At 37.8% G+C, this 26,105-nt stretch overlaps 1 protein-coding gene across 8 annotated transcripts in view; it reads left to right on the plus strand.

Annotated features, from left to right (window-relative positions):
- SLC4A4 (solute carrier family 4 member 4) overlaps window positions 1-26,105 on the plus strand; it is a 401,810-nt gene that overhangs the window by 152,678 nt on the left and 223,027 nt on the right. For 5 of the 8 annotated variants that reach the window (XM_074228425.1, XM_074228424.1, XM_074228430.1 and 2 more), the window contains one exon: window positions 13,108-13,243. In XM_074228425.1, the coding sequence (XP_074084526.1) occupies window positions 13,108-13,243 (136 nt within the window). Of the gene's footprint in view, window positions 1-9,485; window positions 9,685-12,860; window positions 13,244-26,105 lie in introns of those variants that run through there. The other 3 variants (XM_074228426.1, XM_074228429.1, XM_074228427.1) reach the window with 3 other exon arrangements.

A 26,105-nucleotide genomic window follows, 5' to 3' on the forward strand; every position in this document is an offset into this window, starting at 1 on the left:
AATTCCTTCTTAATTTTCACTTTTCACTGAATATTATTCATGAAAATGACCCATACTTTGGTGAATTTATGGCGCTCTGTTTTATGTCTAAAGTAATAGTGATAATTTGAGTGTTGTGGAACAAAGTCATTTCTTTTGTTGCATTTTTAAGGTATTCTAAATGATTTTGATATACACAAGGAGCCTCATTCTTGGAAAAGAGTCTTTTGGATCCAATGCTTTTAAAACTGTCAACAAGCAATAGTTTCCAGACTGGTAACATCCCTATTCATCATCCATTTTATTAGGAAAGAAAGTCACTTTGGATTACTTCTCTAGATCAAATATTAAATTTTAAATCTTTACAAAATCTGTTGTATATGCTGCATTCCCTCAGTACAGACCCCCAACTCTTGGCTGTAGGGGATTAGGTTCAGCCTTAGTCAAACTTGATCCCAAAGAAAGGATTTTGATTCTTCAATTCTATCTGGTTCATTATTTCTCCCTCCTGGAGGTCTAAGGAAAATCTCTTAACAGTTAGTTTTAGGGTGGCTAGGTAGCACAGTGGATAGAGCACTGACCCTGGAGTCAGGATTACCTGAGTTTAAATCTGCCTCAGACACTTAATAATTACTTAACTGTGTGGACTTGGGCAAGCCACTTAACCCCATTGCCTTGCAAAAACCTAAAAAAAACCCCCAATTAGTTTTAGCATTCCCTAGTAAGATTAACAAGGCTCCTTGTGGAAAGGTACTAGCTGTACAGAATAGATTAGGCATAGGGACAGCTATTTATTTCCTTCATTATAGAAGAAATAATTAAAACATTAAAAAAGAACTCATAATCATGATACCAACAGATATTTAAAACACAAAACAACTCTTGTCTCCAATAATAGTATTTCAGGAGGTGACTTCACTTCTTCAACACCTCAGATATGAAGTACTTTGTGAGATGAATAGACTTTTCATCTTTACCTCAACACTAAAACATAAAAGTAATTTGTGGTCGTTCACATTGCTTATGCTTTGAAGTAATCATCTCCTTTAAAAAGTTATTGTAGAGTTTGATTCTTGCTGGATGAAAGCATCTGGCAAGACTAGGTATAAGCCCCCTTTTTAGAGCCCTATTTTGCAGGGATCAGAGTTCAAGGTTTCCATGAGGTGTCTGGAATGCTGGGGACATAGTACAAAATTAGTCATCTGAAGGTACTCCCAACTCTTTGAGCTAAAGATGCCATTAAATTGGGGACTGCTGTCATGCTTCATTAAGAGTCATCTTGATAGCTGACAGATTTTTTTGAGTGGGAGCTTATTAGTACATGGAAAGTTAAGTAGTATTTAAATTACTTGCCTTAATGAGTGCTATTAAATGGTTTTATTGTCTTGATAACTTGAAAAAATTAATGCCTGATTTATCTATTCAGTGACTATAGCAATAATTATCTCTGTTCAGAGAATTTAGTCATTATCTGACAGGTAAACATAACTTAAAGGCTGGTAAAGGGTTTATTTGACCTCTATGTGTCCTTTCTGACTTCTATTTCTATAAAAATCATGATACTGTAATTATTGTGGTAATGATGGTGACTCGTAGACAGGAATTAGCTGTATTCTATCTTGTTAAATGACAAATAAGAAGTAAATATTTGGAGAGCATTGTGAACATTTGTTTCTCCATCAATCCATCTATTTATCCATAGCATCATAGATTTTCAGCAGGAAGAGACCACAGAGGCTGTGGAGTACAAAGTCCTCATTTTACAGATGAAGAATCTATGGTTCAGAGAAATTAAGTCACTTCCCCAGGGTTACCCAGTTAGTAAGTGATAGTGGAAAGATTTGAACCCAGATCTGACTCTAGAGACAATGCTTTGCCCACTAGCATACTTTCTTTAGTAGAGATGTAGTCTCCATCTAGTGTGTCTATGTGGGATGTATTTCTGTATATATGCAATATGAATACATATATTTATGCCTATATACATAATTTCTACCTTTAATATAAAAATATGAAAACGAATGTCTCTTTGTTTTCATCTATGTTTATATAGTCCAGGAAGATAAGTAGTACAAGTTATTGGATAAGACATTTTCAAACTAGAAAGGCCAAGTTTAAGCCTTACATTTTACAGATGTGAAAAGTGAGGCACAGAGAGGTTAAATCAAGTCAAGAAGAATTTAGAAAGAATTCACTATATGGCAGGCAATCTGATGATTGCTGGGGTCTTCAAAAGGGCCAAAACATTGTCCTTGCCTTCAAGAAGCTTGCATTCTAATGGGAGAGGCAGCAATATCCCCAAAATATAGTATAGTTTTAAGTTATTTTAAAGTCATTTAAGATAGTAACGTTTCAAACTGTAGTAGAACTTTTGGGATCCTTTTTACAATTATTTTTGTGCATACCTGATGTATACAGTCTGAATGGAAGGTTTGGGGTGTGTGTGTGTGTGTGTGTGTGTGTGTGTACATATCTGAAACATACTTATAAATATATATTTTTTAGTTTTTGCAAGGCAATGGGGTTAAGTGGCTTGCCCTTCCCACATGTAACACATATAAACTTATATTAATTATATTATATTGTATTGTATTATATTATATTATGTTATATTATATTACATTACGTTACGTTACGTTACATTAGGTTACGTTATGTTATATTACGTTATGTTATATTATATTTATTGTTTTATGTTGTTATATTATTATATTATATATGAATTACATATATGAATTACATATATGAATATATGTATATATGATTTATACTTCCATTTTGTTTTATTTTGCCAGTTTCCTAAAATGGTGGTCCAAAGTTCTTAAATAAAAAAATCTCCAGTACCAAGAGCCCTTATTTGCCTGGCTTGCCAGGCATATTCATGTAAACACCCCTACCAGCTCCCAGGCTCTTGCTAGGCAGGAATTGTTCATTATACTCATTATCTCTTATTGATGAGTAGCCTTCAGGGCAGCCACAGTTGGATGTTTCCTCCTTTGGAAATAAAAGGACACATTCACAAATGGATGCTAGCAATAATAATTTAAAAACACCATCAGCCTCTATTTAAACTGTTGCATGCATTGCTTTGTATTCTTCCTCCTTGCAATTCCCTTTTGATTTGTTTTGTACAAAGTCTTTCCTTTGGATATTGAGGTATTGTTTGCTTCTTCTGCTTTTCTTCCAAGTTTGGCAAGTTATTGTCTTAGCTCCTCAGTTAGCTTGTATGTTCTATGAGGGCTGGTCTCATATTTCATGGTGATCACAATAATAGCTAAGTTAATTGTCTGGAGCATAGTGGATAGTCAAGTCAATATGGATTCATTGACTGGTCCACAAACATTTATTACTTTCTATGTATTAGGCACTGTGTTAAGTAGTGGAACTCATACACACACACACACACACACACACACACACACACAAATATAGATATTTCCTTCTAATGGGGGAGACCTCCTACCAAAAAAAGAGAAATATACAAGATATAAATCTTGTAAATGTGAGGTGATTTCAGCAGGAAGGTACTGAACAAGAACTTCAAATACAAGAGAGTTGCTTAGTATGTTGCCTAAGGAACACCATTTTGATGTGTTCTCAATTAAATTCATAAAATAAACAATGTGTTGATTCTTAGCTATCTATTTGCAAAAGGTCAGAAAATGCCCTTCTTAGGGGCTCTTATAAATCTTTTTTTTTTTTTTTTTTTTTTTAGTTTTTGCAAGGCAATGGGGTTAAGTGGCTTGCCCAAGACCACACAGCTAGGCCATTATTAAATGTCTGAGGCAGGATTTGAGCTCAGTTACTCCTGACTCCAGGGCCAGTGCTCTATCCACTGTGCCACCTAGCCACCTTGGCTCTCATAAATCTTAAATCTTTAAATCTTGCAAATTTAAGATACAAATTTCCACTTTGAAAGTCTTAATTAACAGCCAGCTATTAAGCACTTACTGTTTGTCAGAGATGGTGTTAAACTGTTGTAGCTCTTTTATAGTTATTCTTTTATATACATCAAAATGTTCAATGTTCATTCTACATCAATTCAGCCATTCATAAAGGATAAAATACCTACTATATGCAACATTCTGCACACATCAGGGCTGTAGTCTCTTTTTGACTCCTTATATGTTCTCCTTTAGTTGGCAATTTTGAAATTTGGCTGTAATATTCCTTGGAGTTTTTATTTTGAGATCTCTTTCTGGAGGTGATAGATGAATTTTTTCAAGGACTATTTTATCTTCTTGTTCTAGGTTATTAGGGGAGTTCTCCATGATAATTTCCTGCATAACATTGTCCAGGCTCTTTTTCTGATCATAACTTTCAGGGAGTCCAATAATACATAAATTATCTCTCCTGGATCTATTTTCCAGGTTAGTCTTTTTTTCCTAAGAGGTACTTTACATTTCTTCTATTTTTTTTTTTTGTTTCTATTTGATGAAATCCTATGCCTCCTAGTTTCCACTTGGCTAATTCAAATTTTTAGGATTTTATTTTCTTCACTTAGCTTTTGTGTTTCCTTTTCCAGTTAGTCAATTTTTTTAAAGGATTTGTTGTTTTTTCCCATTTGACCAATTTTACTTTTAAAGATATTGTTTCCTTCAGTCAATTTTTGTTCCAATTTTTCATAGTTCTCTTGCATGATTCTCACTTCTTTTCTCAGTTTTTCTTCTTCCTCTCTTTTTTGATTTTTAAAATCCTTTTTTTAGCTCTTTCAGGAGGACTTTTTGAATTTGAGACCAATTCATAATCCCCTTTGAGGCTTCACATGAAGGTATTTTGTTACTATTTTCTTCTTCTGAGGTGGTATTTTAATCTTTCCCTTCATAATAATAGCTTTCTATGATTAGATTTCTTTTTAGTTTTCTTCAAAGTTGCTCCTGGGACACAGGGGGTACAGTCCCAAGCCTTTTATGCTGGGAACTGGCTGTCTGGTTCCTGGCTTTTCGGACTGGTATCCTAGACTTATGGTTTGTTCCTGGTGTTAGGGTAGTCTGATCCAGTTCTGCCTATTACACTAGCATTCCAAGGTTCGAAGTTTGCCTTCTGGTTGGGGCCCTTACCCCTGCCCTACTGTACCACTGGACTGCTGAGCCAGGACCCAGGTATTTTAGGTAGTGAGCTATGCTGTGGCCAAGAGCCACAACTCCTCTGCCTATGCTGGGCTGCACTCCCCTTTTACCCATGTGAGACAGACCTTTCCTGAAGTTCCTCCAAGATCTCTTGAATTGAAAAATTATTTCATTCTGGTTCTTTTTGGTGGGTTCTATCTCTTTAGGATTTATGTAGAGGCTTCATTTAAAGCTGTTTCTGGAAAAATTTCAGGAGTTTCCTAGCTTTGTGCTTGCCATCTTCCAGGGTGGTATTCTCAACACCCATGCCTGGAGCTGGCACAGAGTTCCCCCCAGGAACTCCCAACCTATTAAGGAAGTTGAGTTAAGTAGCAATTAGTGGAAGGACATGATTAAGGACCAAATAAGTGATACAAATAAGAAATTTAAGATTCCCAAGAAAGGGAAGTTGGCGATAGACTGCAATGAGACAGAGAAAGGAAGGGAATAAGCACTTATTAAGTGCCTATGATATACCAGGTACTTTACAAATTTTATCTCTTGATCCCAACAATGCCATGAGGGAGGTGCTGTTATTATTATTCCCCCTTTCCAGTTCAGGAAACTGAGGCAGCCAGTGGTTAAAAGACATGCCCAGGATCACTCAAACAGATAGTAAGTATCTGATGCTGGATTTGAGCTCAGAACTTCTGATTCCAGCTCTAGTGTGTGTTCCATTTCAGCAACTGGTTGGTTTAGGAGTGCCTTGGGGAAGAGACATGACTTGAGATGAGCTGTTCAGGATGTGCAGAAATTGGAGGAAAAGGAACTTTCAGGAAGACTTAATGAGAGACCTCAAGCTAGGAAGGGTCAGAGCTTTTTCAAAAGACAGAAAGAATGCGTGATTAGAGTGAAGTGTCCATGCTGAAGAGGAGTCAGTCTGATTGTGTAGTGACTTGATTACGAGGATAGGAAGCTTGTTTTACTTTTTAAGCTTTTCCAAAGGGATCTTTACTTCAAGGCATAGCATGAACAGAAGTACAAACATTTCCTCAAGACTCAGAATCCTCAAACTGGTATAAGCTAGTCTCTGCACTATAATTCCTTCTCCCCATTCCCTCCCCTCCCCCCAATCAAGTTGATATCTTTGCCTCTTTGTCATTTGAGAGTCCAACCAGGAAGGTGGCTTTGGACTTTACTCCTTACTCTCTGCCTTCTGGGAAACTCTGGCATGGAATCTAGCTTTCAGACTCTCCTGATCTTTCAAAGATCACAAAGTCATGGCCAACTTCAGTTTAGGTGAAGACCTAAAACAGGAAAGAGCAAAGAAGCAAAGACTAGAAGTTCTTGTCCCTGGACTCCAAGTTGGAGGATAGGAAGGTTCAACTCTATCATCTGGGTCATGGAGAACCATTGGGTATCTTGAACTAAGAAAGAATGATACAATGAAATCATTGGCTTAAGAAGATTACCCTGGCATTATTGTCTTCTAATCACTGATCATCTATAGTAATCCCTAGATTTTTTTTTAACATGAAATCACCTTGTGATGCACTGCCTTGTCCTTATCCTTATTGAACTCTTTTTATCTCCCATTTAACAATGTCCCTGTGAAATATAATTTGATCATTAGGTCTGCCCATCAGTTTGGTGCTGACTCCAAACTTAATGCTCTCAAGAGATACTATCCGAGTCACCCTGGCTTAGCCACATTTAGTCTATAACTGATCCCTACAGCCTTTTTGGCTGCATAAATCATGCCAGGAGGTTTTTAATGAATTCAAGAATCATGGAAATAGTATTATTGATTAATCACATTAAAGAAGAGGCATTGACATTTGATTTACCACTGCACCTTGAGAACCATGGGACTTTTCCAACAGACTTGCAGCTGAAACCTTCCTTATGGGCTTTCTTCCTCATTGGCATGTGAGCTTCTTGAGAGTAGGGACTGTTTGCTTTTTCTGTTGTATACCCTTTTAGCTGAAGTGCTTTCCACATAGCAAGCATTTACTAAATACCTTCATTCATTCATTCATATGTATCTGGGCCATCTTCAGTTGTCCTGATCTCTTTCTTGCCTCTGGAACCAGATGGCTCTGAAGGAGAAAGTGAGGTTGGTGACTTTGCAAGGCCCTTCTTCACTTAAATTCAATTCCCTTGCAAATCACCTACTTGATGTCATGGTCTTCTTCAAGAATGAAGCATAAACAACAACATATGCAGAGTAGATAGGAGGAACTCTGAGAAGAAAATGCATCAGTAGCTAGAAGGACCAGGAAAACCACCTGGAGTAGGTAGAATTTGAGATGAGTCTTGAAGGAAGCCAAGCAAAGGAATAGGCAGAGGTGAGGAGACAAAGCATTTGAGGCATGGGGCCATATTTATGCAAAGATACAGAAGATGGGAAATGGAGAGCCGCATTGGAGGGTAAACATTCTAAGTAAAGAAGTCTTTTGGCATAGAAGAAAGAACTCTGAATTTGACATGAAAAAGCCTAGCTTCAGATCCCACCTACTACCTATGTGACCTTTTAGGCAGATCAAAAATACTTCATTGCCTTTACTTTCCTCCTTAGTCAAAAATTAGTTTTGAATCTTTGTTTGAGCTCAATATTCTTTTCTGATTTATTAAAAAAAAAAAAACTCCCATCAAATGTATGGAGTGACTTCTTGGCTCTCCACACAAGATGACCACTCTCCTAGGATGACCCTCCAGTCAGATCCACAACCCCTCCAGTACTCTGTGGTCTGGACCACAATTCTCTCTTTCATTGCTGAGTATGGTAGGAAGGGCAGAATAAAACAAGTTAAGCCTGATTATAGCCATTATTTAGCTTTACTCTGCCAGGCTTCCTGTACTGATAAACGATGCTGTGTTAGCTAGACAGACTCTTTTTAAAAAAATTAACTTGGTAAATGTTTCTTTCCATGGCATGCATGATGAATTTCTGATTTTTCCTCCTTCAAGGATAAAAATAAACTTGCACTAGAGGAGAAGGTACTGAGCATGGGTGGGCTTTTGGAGACCTGGGTTCTTGGATTGCTTTAGATGCTTTCCATGGGGAAGTTGTTCACCTTCCATGAGGCTTAAGCAACCACCTGTGACTAATCTGCTAAGTCATAGCTGTGTCACAATCTGCGTCATGGAGGGAGTTCTGACAAGAATCAAAGATCCTTCCTGAGCCTTTATGTAAAAGTAAAGCTAAAGCTTGTCATTTCCAGGGTCATCTTCATCTTTGTTCAGGCATGTGTATGTAAAAAAAATTGGACTCATGATTTCATCAGTGAAGGGAATTTCCCATTAAAGACTTTTGCAAGTGATATTGGTTCTCCTTCAGCTTCTTATGGTCTTAGAGAGTTCGTTGGGGACACAGAGAGTTTTTATGTCATTCCCAGTGTTAGAAAGCCTGCCTGTATCTGCAGAGGTGGGATTGGTTATCAGGTCTCCCTATCTCTTTCTCCATCACCCTATACAGTTTTTAACAGTTCAGTCAAATTTCAACCTCTTCCTTGGGATTCCAGTAACCAAAGGATAATAATGATGATAAGCATGTAATTAACATTTAAGGTTTACAGAATGCTTTGCCTATGTGCTCATTTGATTGTCTTAGGTACTATTATCATTGCCATTTTACAAATTGGGAAATTGAGACTAGGAGAGTTTAAATGAATTACTTGGGGACATATAGCTGGATAGTCATTATCTGAGGCAGGTTTTGAACTCAGGTTTTCCTCACTCCAAGGTCAGTGCTTTTCTCAATGCTCTGCTTAGCTGGAAGATTCTTGCTAGTCAGAGAACTCAGTAAGTAGCTACTCTCTACTGGACATTGTGCTAGATTAGGAATCTATGTAACCTATTGCTTTTCCTTGCCTGTTTCTCACCTTGGTCTCCCCTTGTTCTCAGTCTATAGACATACAAAGGCAGATTGTGTGTAAAAACCTATATTTGAAGAATCCTCTTTAAAACTAGGGTCATAACATCATCCAACCTAAAGCTATGGCAGAAAAATGAACTCTGGTTCCATTAATTTAATTTATTTAGAATTTTTCAATCTTTCCCCTAATCTCATTTCCCTCCCCCCAAACCCACAGAGAAGGCAGTCTGTTAGTCTTTACATTGTTTCCATGGTATACATTGATTCAAGTTGAATGTGATAAGAAAGAAACCATATCCTTAAGGAAAAAATAAAGTATTAGAGATAGCAAAATTACATAATAAGATAATTTTTTTAAAAATTTTGTCTTTGTTCAAACTCTACAATTCTTTCTCTGGATACAGACGGTATTCTCCATCGCAGATACCCCAGAATTGTCCCTGATTGTTGCACTGATGGAATGAGCAAATCCATTAAGACTGATCATCAACCCCATGTTGCTGTTATGGTATATAATGTTCTGGTTCTTCTCATCTCGCTCAGCATCAGTTCATGCAAATCCTCTCTGGTTCCATTAATTAAGAAGTTGCTAGCAGATGGCAGAGCTTGGCGAGAGAGGTCAAGACCAACTTGAAGAAGAAGTTAGGGGCAGTGGAGGATGTGGCCCCAATTATAGTGTCAACATGTTCTTGGAACTTCCAAATCTGGGAACATTGAGGAAGTACATGGAGAAAGGAAGTGAGGAAAAGCAGCTTACTGGGGGGATAAAAGTCCGAAGAAGTTAGTATCATTATTTGTCCTCAAAATGGTTGTTATGGATCTAGCATTTGATGTTGGTAGAATCACTTATTCACAATTGCCACCACGGGCCTCTTAGGGAGGTAGATTCTGTTTGGTGATGTCCAGAAGATTGGAACATGGAATCCAAGGTTCTATCAGACACCAGAGAAGGAGGGCTGCCCTTGACCATGCCCATGAGGGTATGGAAGGCAAGGAAATGTTGCCTTCTCTCCGTTCCCTTCTTGTCTGACTCTCTCAGGGTTGACCGAGTCTAATGGGAAGAACATTTCCTTACCTTAGGATCAAATGAAGTCATATCAGTAAAGCTCCTAACATAGTAGGTGTATATAATGTTTATTCCCTTCCCTCACCCCTTTCTGGTTTGTCAGACTCAGATAGAAATGGCATCACTGAGACATATGTAGATAGATATATAGATGTCTGCAGGCCACATCTTAATTATGTGTTGTTATTGTTCAAGGGGAGATGGTTGAATGTCAGCTCAGAGTTCAAATGTGACCCCAGGCACTTACTATCTGTGTGATCCTGGGCAAGTCATTTAACACTGTTTGCCTCTGTAAGTTTTTCAGTCATTTCAATTTTTGTCTGACTTTTCATAACCTCATTTGGGATTTTCTTGGCAAAGATCCTGAAGTGTTTCACTTTTTCCTTCTCCAGATGATTTTACAGACAAGGAAACTGAGGCAAACAAAGTAAAGTGACTTATCCAGGGTCTGGCAGCTAAGAAGTGTCTGAGACCAGATTTTAACTCAGGACAATGAGTCTTTCTATTTCCACTATGCTGCCTAGCTGTCCTATTAAATGAGACTGAGACAGAATAGGCAAACCAAGGCAGTATATATCATCATGGAAGGGATGAGGAAAATGGCTCAGAAGGAGTGTGGTCCACATTGTCAAAATCTTCAAAAATTCAAGAAAAATCAAAGCTGAGAAAGGGCTATTGGATGAGGAAATGAAGAATTCACTGGTGATTTTTTTTTTAGTTTTTTTTTTTTTTTGCAAGGCAAAATGGGGTTAAGTGGCTTGCCCAAGGCCACACAGCTAGGTAATTATTAAGTGTCTGAGACCAGATTTGAACCCAGGTACTCCTGACTCCAGGGCCGGTGCTCTATACACTGCACCACCTAGCCACCCCAACTGGTGATTTTTGAAAGGACAATTTCACTCAAGTGTTTGAGGCCCAAGAAGGGGTTAGGGATGAGTAGATGGTGAGGATATGGAGATAATGTGCATTTATTACTCCCTCTCTTTCTCCTTTTTAGAGATTTAGCAGTGAAATAAGAAATATAGGATGATATCTTGAAGGAACAGTTGGGAAGGTCAAAAGTGGAGGGGGGAAATGGGAATTTCTGTAAGATTTGCAAAAATCTGCTCTTGTATTGAATGTTGTGAGCAGTAATTGAAATTTGTGACTATCAGCCTCAGAATCATTAAAATGAGTGAGCACATTTTAAATAGAAAAGTTATTCTAATATCAGGATTTGAAATCCTGCCTGCTCAGGGCTAATTTCATCTTTTTTTTTTTCCCCCCTCCCACAACAATGGTGTCAAATTCAAATAGAAAAAGATCTTTGCAGGCCACAATTTGACTTAGAAAAGCACAAACTAACATTATTTATGTTTATTATCTATTTATTTCATTAAACATTTCCAATTACATTTATATATTATACTGTTAAATATTAGTGACACCTCTGCCCAAGAATAATAAAGAAATATTAATATCAAAGGGTCAGAGATTGCCAGGGACTTTAGAAGTTAAGTGACTTGCTCAGGATCACACAACTAATAGGTGTCTGAGGCAGGATCTTTCAGACCTTGTTTCTATCCATGATATCAGGATATTTGATATTGGACCCATACCTGCATTAAAATCCAGGCTCAGATCCCTACTAGATGTGTGATCTTTCACTTAACCCCATGTGCCTCAGTTTCCTCATCTGTAAAATGGAGATAACAACACCTTCCTCTGAAGGAATTTTGTGAGATACTAATCAGAAAGCAGCTAGCATAGTGCTTGGGATCTAATAAGTTCTATATAAATATTTATTATTACTATTATTATCAACTCCTATGTTAGCTCTCTTTATACTTTTCCATTTTGTCTTGGAGCATTTTTTTGTATGTTCTTTGAAGGCTATGGGATGTTTTCCAACCTTGTGAACACTCTTTTCACTAATACATGTTGGAAGTTCTCATCCACCTAGTCTTTGTATCCCACATCCTTCTTCCCTCTGTTTTCCCATAGACCCACTACAACCGATACATCAAAATCTCTGACAAAACTCCCAAGTGTGTCCAGAACCCAACTAAGACCTAATTGGGAAATGTTTAAATAAATAAATAAAAAGGCAAAACCACATAGATAATGTGAATTTATGACAATATGTATCCCACAGGGATCCTTAGGTTCACTTTAGTGGCCTCTCTCTCTATTTGAGAGATGGTATCTTCTGTTAAATTAAGTCACTGATTTTTTTCATTGACTTATATAGACTCTTTTATGTTCTGCAAACATAAGCCTTTAAACAGACCCCAATATGTAGATACACATGAGCAACTGAACACCCACTTAGCATGTTAAGTCTTCCTCTGGTAGAGTCATTCTGGATTCCTTAACCTATCCCATTGCCCTTGGAGATAGAATAACCCCCAAATCCCAGGACCTGAGGAAAATTCCAGTTAATTTTTCATTACACAGTTTTCAGAGGAAGGGGTCAAAAGGAGCTGGTAGGGCATCCAATTATGGGCTTGAGCATGTTGGGAAATGAGTTTTCTTTGACTCAGGTGTACAATATTTTACTTGAACTTGTTTTCCAAGTGCACTGAGGCCTAACTAAACATTTTGGGGGCACTGCCTCCTTGTAAAGAAGAAGCTGGAGTTTGTTAAATATTCCTTCACCACCCTTGCAGTTGGCCAGTGACGGGTGGCCATGAGCCAGTTGGAGGGCTGGTTCCAGGCAGCGGGCAGAAGTGGTGGTGGGGGGAACTAATCAGTAGGATGTTGCCTTGTCCCCTCCCACTGCTGAATGAAGAAGTGATTGGCTCAGCTTGGTTTTCTATCAAACAATTAAGAAAAATTCATGAGGTGGGAAAATAGGGGGGGGAGTGGAAGGGTAGGCCGCCTTCAACCCATCGCAGGGCTAAAGGTCCTTTCTCACTTGTAACTGGGATCTGGAGAGCTGTAGATAAGCTACGGTTTGAATCATTTCAGACTTAAAGTGGAAAAGAGCAGGGAATCAAGTGAGAAAGGGAAGGAGCAAAGAAGAGGGGGAAAGATGTCCAAGGAAGACACCGAAGGGAAGCTTAATAGCTTTGGGGAAAGAAGATGTCACAGTCCTAGTTCTTTGGTCTTCCAAGTTATCCCACCAGTCTTTAACCGTAGTATTTTTACTTCTGCAGTCTCCCCTGCGGCAGAGCGTATCCGCTTCATCCTGGGGGAGGATGATGACAGCCCGGCGCCCCCCCAGCTCTTCACTGAATTGGATGAACTCCTGGCAGTGGATGGGCAAGAGATGGAGTGGAAAGAGACAGCCAGGTGAGGACTTGATCACCAAAGTGGGTCCCTGGCAGGCTCTCATTAGCCCTGGAGTTTGGGACAGCTCACTGTTGGGTGGACATGAGGTAGAAGAAGGTATCTCTTCTCATTTTTACATTCTCCTTCATTATGATATGAAATGTACTTGCTGTTTTAATCATGGATACTTTTATCCCTAGATTTGTAATTGTTTGTGGGGCATGTGATCTTAACTGTATAAAGACACAGAAACCATCTTATTTTCTATCCATTTAATGGGAGGCAGTATGGGGTAAGGGTAGAGAGCTGACATAAGAGCCAGGAAAATCTGGATTCAAAAAGTCCTTGATTTCTGATATATATATATATATATATATATATATATATATATATCCCAAACCCTATGTTATTTGATAGGAAAGTGCTTGGAAAAATTTCCAGATCACCTCACAGGTGTCCTCCCCCCCACTCCCTGCCTTCACTTAAAATGATATTCCTTTACTTTCTGCCTGCCTCTTTTTATTGTTAGGTTGGATTTGAAGATGAATTTTTTACATTATACATTTTCATCACATGAATAATAATAGCATTTTTGGAGTGCTTCAAAGTTTGCAAATCACTTTAAAAATATTTTCTCGTATTGTTGGTCGTTTCAGTCACAACCAACTCTTTGTGACCCCATTTGGGGGTTTTCTTGACAGAAATACTGGAGTGGTTTGCCATTTCCTTCTCTAGCTCATTTTGGAGATGAGGAAACTGAAGCAAACAGGACTAAGTGACTTGCCCAGGATCACACAACTAGGAAATGTCTGAGGCCAGATTGGACTCAGGAAGATGAGGACTATGCCATTTTACAGATTTGGAAACTGAGGCATACAGAAATCAAGTCACTTGCCCAGGGTCACAGGGAGCTTTTAGGTGATTGAGATTAGATTCACACTCTTATTCTTTTTTTCTCCAAACCTGCCCCCTTTCCTCTGTGTCATGTAACTGACACATGAATCTGAGTACTATTGAACTTGTCTGCATCAGGAAAGATTGGAAATCCTATTAGACTTGAGGTCTTTCACACAGAAGGGCTTATTTAATCATCTCCTCTTCATTCATCTTCTCAGTCCAATTTCTTGTTCTCTCTGCCATATTTGATGTCCTTATTTGAGACCCTCCCCCTCTATCTGCTCTCTCCTCTTTGGCCTCTTTCTCTTGGTCTGTTGTGGACCCCCTTGTTCCCATCTCAAAGGCCCTTCCCCATTAGCAGAATCATCCTCTTTGTGTATGGCTGTGCCCCATCCCCTGTATGGGGCTTCTCCCCTGATCTCTTCCTATGTATACCCTTTCTTGGTGAGCTCATCAGCCCCCAGCTTGTCAGATTCTCCTCCTCCAAGTCTTTGGCATCTGTCCTCCTCCCTCCCCTCATCCCAGCCCTTTTGAATGAGTCTAAGCTATAGGATGGTCTCCTCTGCATCCCTTTTTTAACCTACCTCCTTTCAGACAGCTTCCAAACTTTCAGACAGCTGCCAAATCTGATCAAGAGTAGATCTGACTGTGTCCCTCCCCTTCTCGGAAAACATTGGGGATCTCGATTACTTAGAGTCTAAATTACAAATTCCCTTTAAAATCTGTCTACTCTCTTCTTCCAGGCTGATTATACATGGTGTCCCAACAGTCTTAGTGTAGCTTTTAAACTAAACTACATAGTATGTTACTCCCCCCCATTCACCTTTCATTCTGGCTAAACCGGTTCACTGGGACTTCCCTGTGGACAACCTTTCATCTCTTCTTTTGCAGAGGAGACACTGGCCATCTCCCACCCCTGATAGATCTGGAATATTTTCCCTTTTCCCCTCTGCCTTTCAGATTCTCTCCTGTCCCTTAAGGCTTAGCCTGAGTGCCAACTCCTAGAAGACTATGCTTTTCCTGATTCCTCCCTTACCCCCCCCACTAGTTGTTGTTGTCTCTGGAAGTCACTTTGTATTTATTTTGTTGTGTATATATATATATATATATATATATGTATGTATAAAGATATATCACTTTGTATTTATTTTATATTTTCATATATAGGTGTGTATAGAAGAATAAATATATGTATCACTGTATTTATTTTAGTTATATATATGCATATATATGTTTAGATGATATATCTATATGTTTTTGTTTCTACTATATAGCTATAGATACACCTGTTCCATCTCCATTTGCACTTTTTTCTACTATATCAAAAGATACAAATTGGCCAATTTCTATCTTTATCTGTACTTGTTCCCAAGGTCTTTGGTTACCTTAGGTTACATTTTCTTCTTCTATTCCCAAGAGTCCAGGAAATGTACTGGTGTTTAAATGCTTGTTGAATTAGAACTGTGTGGTATAAGAACCTTAAATGACCCCATCTACCCAAAAGGCAGCGTTCTTCCCATGCCTGCCATTGCTAGCACAGAGAAAGAACCCTGGCTGTCTTCCATTCCCAGATACTTGGTAGTGATGTCTGCCTCCCTCAGGGATGCTTTATCTGCCTCTATATTGCCAGTTAATAAGAAGATCAAAGTCCATCAAGTCCAGAATCTAGGCTTGAAGCAAGGACATTACTCTGTTTTATTGATAAGAAAAATGAAGCAAATTGATCAGCCCAGGCAAGAGTCAGGTCTTCAGCTTTCCCATCCTCCCCCTGGTAACTGGTTGTCTACATCTCTTTTTAGAACCTGTGGGAAATTAATTTGTGACCCTTTGTGTGCTATACCTTCAGGTAAACTTTAATTAATTACTTAGAAGAATTGAGTGTGTGTAGATCCTTTACGAGCAGGACCCTGAGAAGGACAATCAATGCAGCTGATTGTATCAGTAGACTAGCAATAATTCTGAATTCATCCAATAATAGGGCAGACTTAATCAAATTTTAATGAGGAGTTTTGTTGCTTAGAAATTAGGGATTTTCAGTCATATTCTCTATTTTTCCTTACTCTTGGTAGCAGGATATAGGAAATTTGTGCTCATATGACCTGGATTCAAATTCGATTCTTTCAGTTAGCAAATCACTTGAGCTCTATGGATCTCAGCTTTCTTATCTCTAAAAGTCGATGACCGGACTCTATGACTATCCATCCATTCCCTCTCTGAATCCATAATCTGAGCATGCTAGAAGCCCTCTGTAGCGATAGTAGCTAGGTTCTCTTCAAGTATTTGAATGTATTGGAACAGGATGCAAGACAAATAGAATTTTTCTCCTTTAAAATGACAACAGAAACTATTGTGATGATTTATACTTTGCATGGTTTACTATGGATCATTTCTCCTGAATTTGTGTTAGGAAGAAACAACATGTAATTGTTGGTTCTGCCCTTTAGCCACACTGCACTTTTCATTTTTCCAGTGATGTCTAATAATCCTTTCTTCATCAATCTGTGACTGCCTAATATAGCTGGCTGACATGGTGGATTTGATCCTTTTTGATCATTCACTATATAAGAGACCTGCATTCAAGCTCCTTTTCTGTTCTATATTGATTGTGTGACCCTAGAAAAGTCACTGACTTCAATGCTCGAGGCAAGTTGCCTACATGGTGCTAATCTTTCCTCATGGAGGGCTCCCCATACCAAGTCCTTTATTGAGCATTGTATCACATATGCAGGGGGTTGCAGATTTAAGGAACTGTGGTTTTATTCCTCAAAGGTTTACAATAGTGTATCTAATAGGCACACACACAAAGGAGAATGCTTTGGGATAAAATGTGATTGTCAAAGCAGAAAAACCAGATAAAGAGTCATTAAAAAAAATAAGATGGGAGAGAACTTTTAAATTGGGATGGGAGGGGCAGCTAAGTGGTACAGTAGATAGAGCACTGGCCCTGGAGTCAGGAGTACCTGAGTTCAAATCCAGCCTCAGACACTTGATAATTACCTAGCTGTGTGATCTTGGGCAAGTCACTTAATCTCTGTGCCTTGAGTAAAATAATAAAAAAAGAAAAGAAATTGGGAAGGTAGAAAGGCAATCAGGAGAACATTCATAAAAAGACATGGTGGGGGGGGTGGCTAGGTGGTGCAGTGGATAGAGCACCGGCCCTGAAGTCAGGAGGACTTGAATTCAAATCCGGTCTCAGACACTTGATAATTACCTAGCTGTGTGGCCTTGGGCAAGCCAGTTAACCCCATTGCCTTGAAAAAATGTGGGGGGAATGTGGCCCAGGCAGACGGGGGGTCAAGAGAGGTCTGGATGAACTTGGGGTCAGCTCCTAGTCTGGCTTGACTACAGAACTTTAGAGTAATGTTAACCTAAAGACAGTTTGTAGAAGTCTTAGATTCCAGGCTAAGAAGTTTCTATTTTATATTAAATCAAATGAAATAAAGAATATAAAGTGTTTTCTTTTTCAAATTTCCATGGTCTATTGCCACTGTGCAGAGTCCTTTGAAAGTGTCAACCCTTGTGCATTATGAAGATAAGTTGGCAGTTCTAGGGAGGATGGATAGGTGGCCAAGAGGCCATTTAGGAGGCTCTTATCATAAGTAAGGTGAGAGGGAATGATGGCCTTTTCTTCTACTTTATTTTTTTCTCATTACAAAGAACAATTTTCATGATCTTTTCTCTTTCTTGTTCTCTGACATATCACCATCCGTTATAGTCCTTAAATTTTATTTCATAAAAGATATTCTTTTTTATTTTGGGTTTTGCAAGGCAATGGGGTTAAGTGGCTTGTCCAAGGCCACACAGCTAGGTAATTATTAAGTGTCTGAGACCGGATTTGAACCCAGGTACTCCTGACTCCAGGGCTGGTGCTCTATCCACTGCACCACCTAGCCTCCCCAAGAAAGACCTCTTGTAGGAAAACTCCCTCCCTTTCTCTTTTAGGGGATGTATGTGTATAGGGCAGTAGATGGCACAGTTGACAGACTAATGGACCTGGAAGCAGAAATCTCTGAGTTCAAATCTGTTCTCAGGTACTTAGTAGTTCTGTGATCCTGGGCAAGTCATTTTGCCATGTTTGTCTCAGTTTCCTTATCTGTAAATTGAATTGAAGAAGGAAATGGAAAGTCACTCCAGTATCTTTGCCAAGAAACCACAAATGGGATCACAAAATGTTGGACATGACTGAAATAATTAAACAACAAAAATGTATGTGTGTGGTTGTATGTAATACACACGTATTACATAAATATTCTCTCTCTCACACACACACACACACATGCACACATTTGTTGTTAAGTTATTTTCAATCATGTCTGCCTTTTTGTGTCCCTTTTGGAGGGATTTCTTGGCAGAGTTATTGAAGTAGTTTCTTTCTTTCTTTCTCTCTTTCTTTCTTTCTCTTTGCAAGACAGTGGGGTTAAGTGACTTGACCAAGGTCACACAGCTAGGTGATTATTACATGTCTGGGGCTGGATTTGAATTTGGGTCTTCTGACTCCAGGGCTAGTTTTCTATCTCCTGCTGCTCCTGAAGTAGTTTCCCGTTTCCTTCTCCAGCTCATTTTATAGATGAAAAGCAGGGTTAAGTGACTTGCCCAGGGTCACAGAGCAAGCAAGTGCCTGAGACCAGATTTAAATCCAGGTCTTCCTGACTCCAGGTTCAGCATTGTATCCACTGTGCCACCTAGCTGCCCATATAAATAGGGATATGGGTATAGTTATAAATATGGCTATCTATTCATCCATCCATCCATCTGTCCATCTCTCTCTCTCTCTCTCTCTCTCTCTCTCTCTCTCTTTTATTTGTCTATCTACATATCTGCTGTCTATCTTATCTGTCTCTCTTTTAATAAAATAAAGAATGGGAATTAGGTTGGTGTAATTCATCCATCCAGAAGGAAGATTTCATTTGTTTTTTTATTGGGCCTTGTAATATTATTGGTGTGCCTAATGATGAGGAATTGGAAAGGACCTCAGAAGTCATCTAGTTTAGTCTGTATTGGGAAGGGAAATAACTCCGTAGCACCCCCTAAAAGTGACTCCCAATCATCATTTACTGTTTGTCCTTTGTTTCTTGAAGAGGGCCATAACATCAGGGAAGTGATGTATTGACTTGCAAGCAAATATAAATGGGGGGACTGTAGAAATTCACCAGCCTCTTTCTCCTCTGGAACTATCTGGATCCAATGGTAAGATATGGATCAAGACACTTGGAGATGATTCCAGATAAAATGGGTGATGTTGGTCTTTTTAAGTGAAGACCTTTCCCAGATCTCAATTTGACTGAGGCAATGCCAATTCAGTGATAAGATTAGGTAAAAATGAGGCATCTCATTCTTCTCTCAAATGAGGGGAGAAACCACCATCTCCCAAGGTAACCCATTAATCTCTGGGATGGTTTTCATTTTATAGGCTGCTAGGTGGCACCATAATGAATATAATGGAGTCAGGAAGACATGATTCATATACAACCCCAGATATTTGCCTCCTGTGTGACCCTAGACAAGTCACTTAAACTTCTTCTGTCTCATTTTCCTGTACTGTAAAATGGGGATTATAGAACCTACTTTACAGGATTTCTTATGAGGATAATATAATTTTTGGAAAGTGCTTGGAAACTAAGTCATTTGATGATGTTGATGCTGTTGGCAAAATCTTCCTCTCTTCAAATTCTTCCCTGTAAAGGCTAAGGAGGACAAGTCTTTTCTTTCTAGAGATATAAGCCCTCTGATTTTTGGAACACAGCTTTCTTTGAACACCCCTCTCTTCTTCCTTTATATACACAGACACAGTCACATACATCTTGATATATCACTGACACCCAAGTCTTCATTTCTGCAGACTGATCATCTTCATCTTCCTCTTGCGGCAGAGTCTTCAGGTATTCACCATCACAGGCATCTATCTATGTTTCAGTGTTTTCTAACTTATAATGTCCTTTCTTTGAGAACAGAGATTTTTTTGGCCTTTCTTTATACCACTGGTACATAGCTTGTTGCCTTGCCTTGACTTCCTCAGAGATGACCCAGAACTGAAAACAGAAGCTCAGATGTGGTTCAAATAGAACTGAGTACAGTAATTCCATCATTTTTATGAGTTTGAACATTATACTCCTCTTAATGCAGCTGCATTAGTTTTCGTGGTTTCCATATTATTCCAAGGGCCTATTCTGAGCTCATTCAAACTTCCAGATCTCTTTCTAATGAACTAGTCAAACCTCACTCATCTTGTCTTTTGAAGTTTGTTTCTTGAGCTTATGAGGAGAACTTTACATTTATCACTATTAACTTTTATCTCATTAGTTTTGGTACAAATTTTAACCAGTTGAGATCTTTCTGGATTCTGATTTCTTCATCCATATCCTTCCTGGTAGCAGACTTGACCCCCTCCCCCAACGTCCATTCTGTCTCCTATGTCTTCAAGTCATGGAGTCACCACTATATGATTTTTTTTTTTGGTTTTCAAACAATGGGGTTAAGTGGTTTTCCCAAGGCCACACAGCTAGGTAATTATTAAGTGTCTGAGGCTGGATTTGAACTCAGGTACTCCTGACTCCAGGGCCAGTGCTCTATCCACTGTGCCACCTAGCCGCCCCAATTCTTATAGTTTAGTTGGCAGAAAATGTTCTTCTAAGAAGTTGGATCAACATCAAGTTTATATTATTTAAGAATTTGGGTAGATTTAGTATCCTCTTGTCTATTTGCTTTTCCAAAGTTATTTGCATTTTCTTGGCAATAGTGCCATTATTTTAACAATATAATTGGCAAACCATAGACTGTTAGAGGAGTGAAGGAAGGAGGTTTGAGGTGAAGTATGCCCTGAGGAATCTAAATATGACAAGGTAAAAGGTGACCACATTAAAAATAACTATTTTTAAGTAACTTTCTTAAGAATATCAATCAACTGCCATTTCGTCCTTGTAATTACTCATTTTATAGATGGCGAACTGTGGAACAAAGAGCTTACATGACCCAGGGCAGATCACTGAGTGGACAAGTGACAAAGATCAGAATAGAATTTATATAACAAGTCAGAGGAGAAAGAATTTTATAAATTTTGAGTCTCTCACCATTTAGAAGAATGTTATTATGAAAATTCTAGGAAAAAATCAAACCTGGCTTTTCATTTTTCTCTCCTATAATAAATTCTTCTTGAGAATATTCTATTCTTGTTATTTTTTAACAAGCTTTGCCATTTTATTTATATATTATGATTCTTTGAAATATATTTTTATGAGTATAAAAATAATCCCCCCCTTCCATTTCTAAACAATTTCTCTTCTAATTCATAGCTTTGTGGAATTTAGGGAGAATTTGAAATGAGTTTGATTTGATAATATCTGGGGGTCCCCTTCAACACAGATTTTTAAATTTTCTAATTTTAGAATTGTAATGTATTTTAGGGAGAATGCCTCCTAATCTCTCATTTTACAGGTAAAATGAATGAGGTGTTTGCACGTCATAATTTTGTCCCATCTGTGAAGTCTGATGATTCTTTATTATTCTTTGAACAACTTTGATTTTAACTGAGACACTGATATGCTGGTAAATGTTTAGCAAATGACCCTCCAAAAAGAAAGCATTCACTTTTAAGTTAAATTTGTATTAGTATTTTTTCCAAATCCTTTCTTAAGTTGTTGAATTGTTTCAGTTGTATTCAACTATCATGACTTCATTTGGAGTTTTCTTTGCAAAGATAGTGGAGTGATTGGTTATTTCCTTCTTCAGCTCATTTTCTGGATAAGAAAACTGAGGCAAAGAGCATTAAATGACTTGTCCAGGGTCACATAACTAGTGTCACATTTGAACTGGGGTCTTCCTGACTTCAGATTCAATTCTCTGTCCATTATGCCATCTAATCAAATAACAGCTCAAATAAAACAATTAAATGAACATTGAAAAGCAATAATTCAAACCCTGATTGTTTGCTGTTTTCTGAATAAAAAATATTGAAGATTCATAGTAACTATGACCAAGTAATTGGCCTTTAAAAGATGCTGTGCTTTTGATTTAGATTTAATTGTTTCTTGCCAAGAAAAATCCACATTAGACCACAACACTGCTTCTTTTATGGGATATTTCACCATGTTGGTGATCTCCAGGGTACAACAAAAAGGAGAATGGGCAGAACCAACAAGAAAGAAACATTAAGAAAGGAGATCTTTTTCTAAGACTCAGGAATTTTCTTCTTTAATTATCAGGAAACTCAATATTATTATAAAATCAAGAACCAGAAAACTATTTATCAGTTGAGATAACTTCTGAAGTTCTCTCCACATCTGTGTCTCTTTTTTTTTTGGTATAAAAAAGGAAAATCAATAAGTCAGGAGATATCCAGTAGCACTCATGGATGAATGGACAGGACACATAATATGAGAACCCTGTGAATTTCCTAGATCCATAGAAGTCCCTCTGCTTAACATTTTACTATTTCAATGTCAAGTTATTAGAATTTTCTGGTTATTCAGTGAAGTGGCACTAGTTGTAATTCAATAATTTAATACAGCCATAGAAGAATCGGTGCCTCGGAAAGTTTTTCAAGGTGTTCTGGATAATGAGTTCATAAAGGAAGAAGGATAAGATATGGCCTTGTTTTAGTGATGGCTTGAAAGTCAGCCATGAAGAATGTATTTTCAAACCTGATTTTAAAAGCTAGTGATTCTGATATCTTTAATTAATTTATTCTGGAGTAATTTTTATTTCATCTTTTTTTGATGTTGTTTAGCTGTAATTAACAAGCATTTATTTTCTCTCCCTGTCACCTGGAAAAAATAAAGAACAAAATTCTTTTAGAAAATCTTAGTTAAACAAAACAAATCCCATCCTTGGTTATGTCTGAAAATGAATGTCTAATTCTGTCTTGAGCTCATCATCTTCCTGAACTTTTAATTACTTCTTTTTTAAAAAAAAATTATTTAAGGCAATGGGGCTAAGGGTGACTTGCCCAAGGTCATACAGCTAGGCAATTATTATTAAGTGTCTGAGCTCATATTTGAACTCAGGTCCTCCTGACTCCTGGGCCGGTGTTCTATCCACTACTACACCTAGCTGCCCCCTTAATTATTTCTTAATTAGGTAAGTCACCCAAACAGAAGTTGTGTACTGTGGCTCCATTTGAACTCTTGCCAAGACTGGATTGGTTTGCAGAGCCTGAAACAAATGGTATCTATACTTAACATTATTTTTACTTCACCATTATAGAGTGGAAGCTTAGAGTCTGTCTCATCCAACTTGTGTGCGAATAACAGTCATTATCCTGCCTCTGTTTGGTGACCTTCAGTGAGGGGGAGTCACAACCTCCTTAGGAAGTATTCCCTAAAATCTAGTCAGATTTGGCCTTTTTGTAATTTCTACCTATTTCTCTTGAATACTGTCTCTGAGTACCAACCCCCCCAAAACCCCCAAAATATCCATTAAGAGCAATGATGGCTAACAATTTTGTAATTAGTTTCAAATTGCCACTCTTATAAACTAGCTATTAATCTTTTGCCAAGATTTTTTTAAGCTAGATAATAATTTTTGGATTTGTTATTATCATCATTATTGTTATTATCATACACCTTTCATACATCTTCCTTTGAAATGAAAACTAGAGTCATATCATTTATTTAGGCAGAACGAGTTAATTTGCTGTAAGTGAGGGGACTCTTTCTCTCTCTCTCTCTCTCTCTCTCTCTCTCTCACACTCACACACACACACACACACACACACACACACACACACACTCCTCTCATAAACATACACTAAATATACTTTTCTATATCAGATGATAGTAAGAGGTCTGTGGTAGTTTTTGGCAAATAACTTTAGATCAAATGAATTTCTCTGAAAGAGATGAAGGCAGATGGATATAATTAATTATCCTCACAATACATTGCACCTCAGTGCAGTGTTTTGCAGTACTTCTTGTCATGTGGAACTTGAAAATTCAGAAATTCTTGAAAATAGCATTTGGCCCATTTGCCAACCAGCCACTGGCTTCCAGGTTGAATATGAAGAAGCACTAATTGGTTGGCACCCAATTTATTATAAAATTTTCATTAAGTGGTTGGATTTTGTTCCTGTCCAAAGATTAAGCCTATTTTCCATTATAAATTGTAAATTTCCATCATAAATCACCATTTGAATTATGATTCATTACAAAATGAATCACAATATAAATTTAGAGACTTTGAGTTTTCTTAATTATATTTTATTATATGCTTGCTAATTTGTAAAACCCAGAGATGTCCAATGGTTCACTTGTTCTTGAACATATTAGTGAAAATCTCTTTGGTTGGCAGTCCTAATATACTTAAAAATGGGAGGCACTTTATCAATGTATTTCTTAGTTCTTGAGATAAATATTTTTTTCCCTTTCTGGGTTTGCCTCTTGAAGGTGTGATCATATTGAAATTACATAGTATTAAGAAGAAATCCAAGATCATTTAGCAAACAATTTCTTTGGTACCTGATAAGTGCTGATATTTGAGGAAACATAGATGTCTTATAGAAAATTTATGGTAATTATCATACAAGAGGAATAATGGCTTTTTAATATACTCTGCAATGAAATATTAAACTAGTTTTTAATAACAGAAAAAATGTGCTCATTATTACTTATTTTCCAATTATTTATTTAAATTATTTACTGATTTATATAATTATATCTCCTATCCCACTGATACTTGAAATGCAGCTACTCGTGGTCTGAGCCCATTACGAATTGGATCTTGGATCCTTGAGTCCTTGGATCTCAAAGACTGATTAATATCATTGTTACATTGAATTTGGTTCAGGAGCTTTTAACTTTAACTTTAATCTCTGTTTTTCTGGGATAGTTTGCAAACAGATATAGTTCCCCTCACTTGCAGCAAGTTAACTTATTCTGCGATAGTTTACTCCTCCTTAGGCAGCATGGTCCCACCTTGTCCTCTACCATTATGGCTCCCCACATTGGTGCCAGACCAGATTGGCTCTAGCCCTACTCAAAACTCAAACTCAGAGCTCTAAACCCCTGGGCTCAAGTGATCCACCAATCTCAGCCTCCTCCTGGAGAAAGAATCAGAGATATGAACCATCTCACTTGCCCAATTAAAGCATCTAATAGGAGCTTGTAGATTGACTGAATTAAAATCCAAAGGATATTTTTCACTTCCTTGAATATTTCTAGACCATTTCCACCTGTACAGTCAGATTGTCATCCCTAATGTACTTTAGAACCTCCCATTTTGTGTGATTACCATCCACAATTATCCCTAGATACTCTAGCAGATATATTTGTCTTCCTTCTGATCTTTTTAATGTCACAGGAATGATATTATTTTCATTATTATTATTATCATCAATTTACTGAACCTTGTGTGATAGATGCTGCATTAATTGTATGTGACATAGTTAGAATTTGCTTTCTAAGGACATTCAAAAGTCCTTTCTACTTGTAGCAGAATGCTGAGTTGGAGGATTGTATAATGTAGCACAATGGGGAAATCTAGAGAAGCCAGAAACATAGGTCAGCTGATAGTTTATGATTTGTAGATTAACCTTCCTTTTTTGCAAACTTATAGTATTGTTGGATGCAAGGCCTGTCTCTGGTACATGAGGTAGGTGTGACCTTGGGCAAGTCATATTACCCTTCAGTGTCCCAAACAACTCTCAAAGCTTCTAAGTTTCAGGGTAGTTGCTGATTTGGTTTGGTGATTTGAGTTTTCTCATTGATGGTTCTTCGATTAATAAAATTTCAGGTCTAGAGCAAGGACCACAAGTTACTGATAATAAAAACTCAATGCAATTTACAGAAAGTGCAAAATATTCTCAGTAAAAACTGTCATAAGGGGACAAAACAATCTCCATTCATTCAAATATCATACTAGGGTAATTATGGGCTCTCCCAAAGTTGAACCCTTTTCACAAAGATATATCCAAACAGCAGTCACTCTAAGTGCTGAGCACTTACTGATAAGAAAAGAAGATGGCACATGGGTGTTGAGGGAGAGAGAGGAGGATGAT

This window comes from Macrotis lagotis, chromosome 3 (assembly GCF_037893015.1).
Source record: "Macrotis lagotis isolate mMagLag1 chromosome 3, bilby.v1.9.chrom.fasta, whole genome shotgun sequence".
Taxonomy (NCBI): Eukaryota; Metazoa; Chordata; class Mammalia; order Peramelemorphia; family Peramelidae; genus Macrotis; species Macrotis lagotis.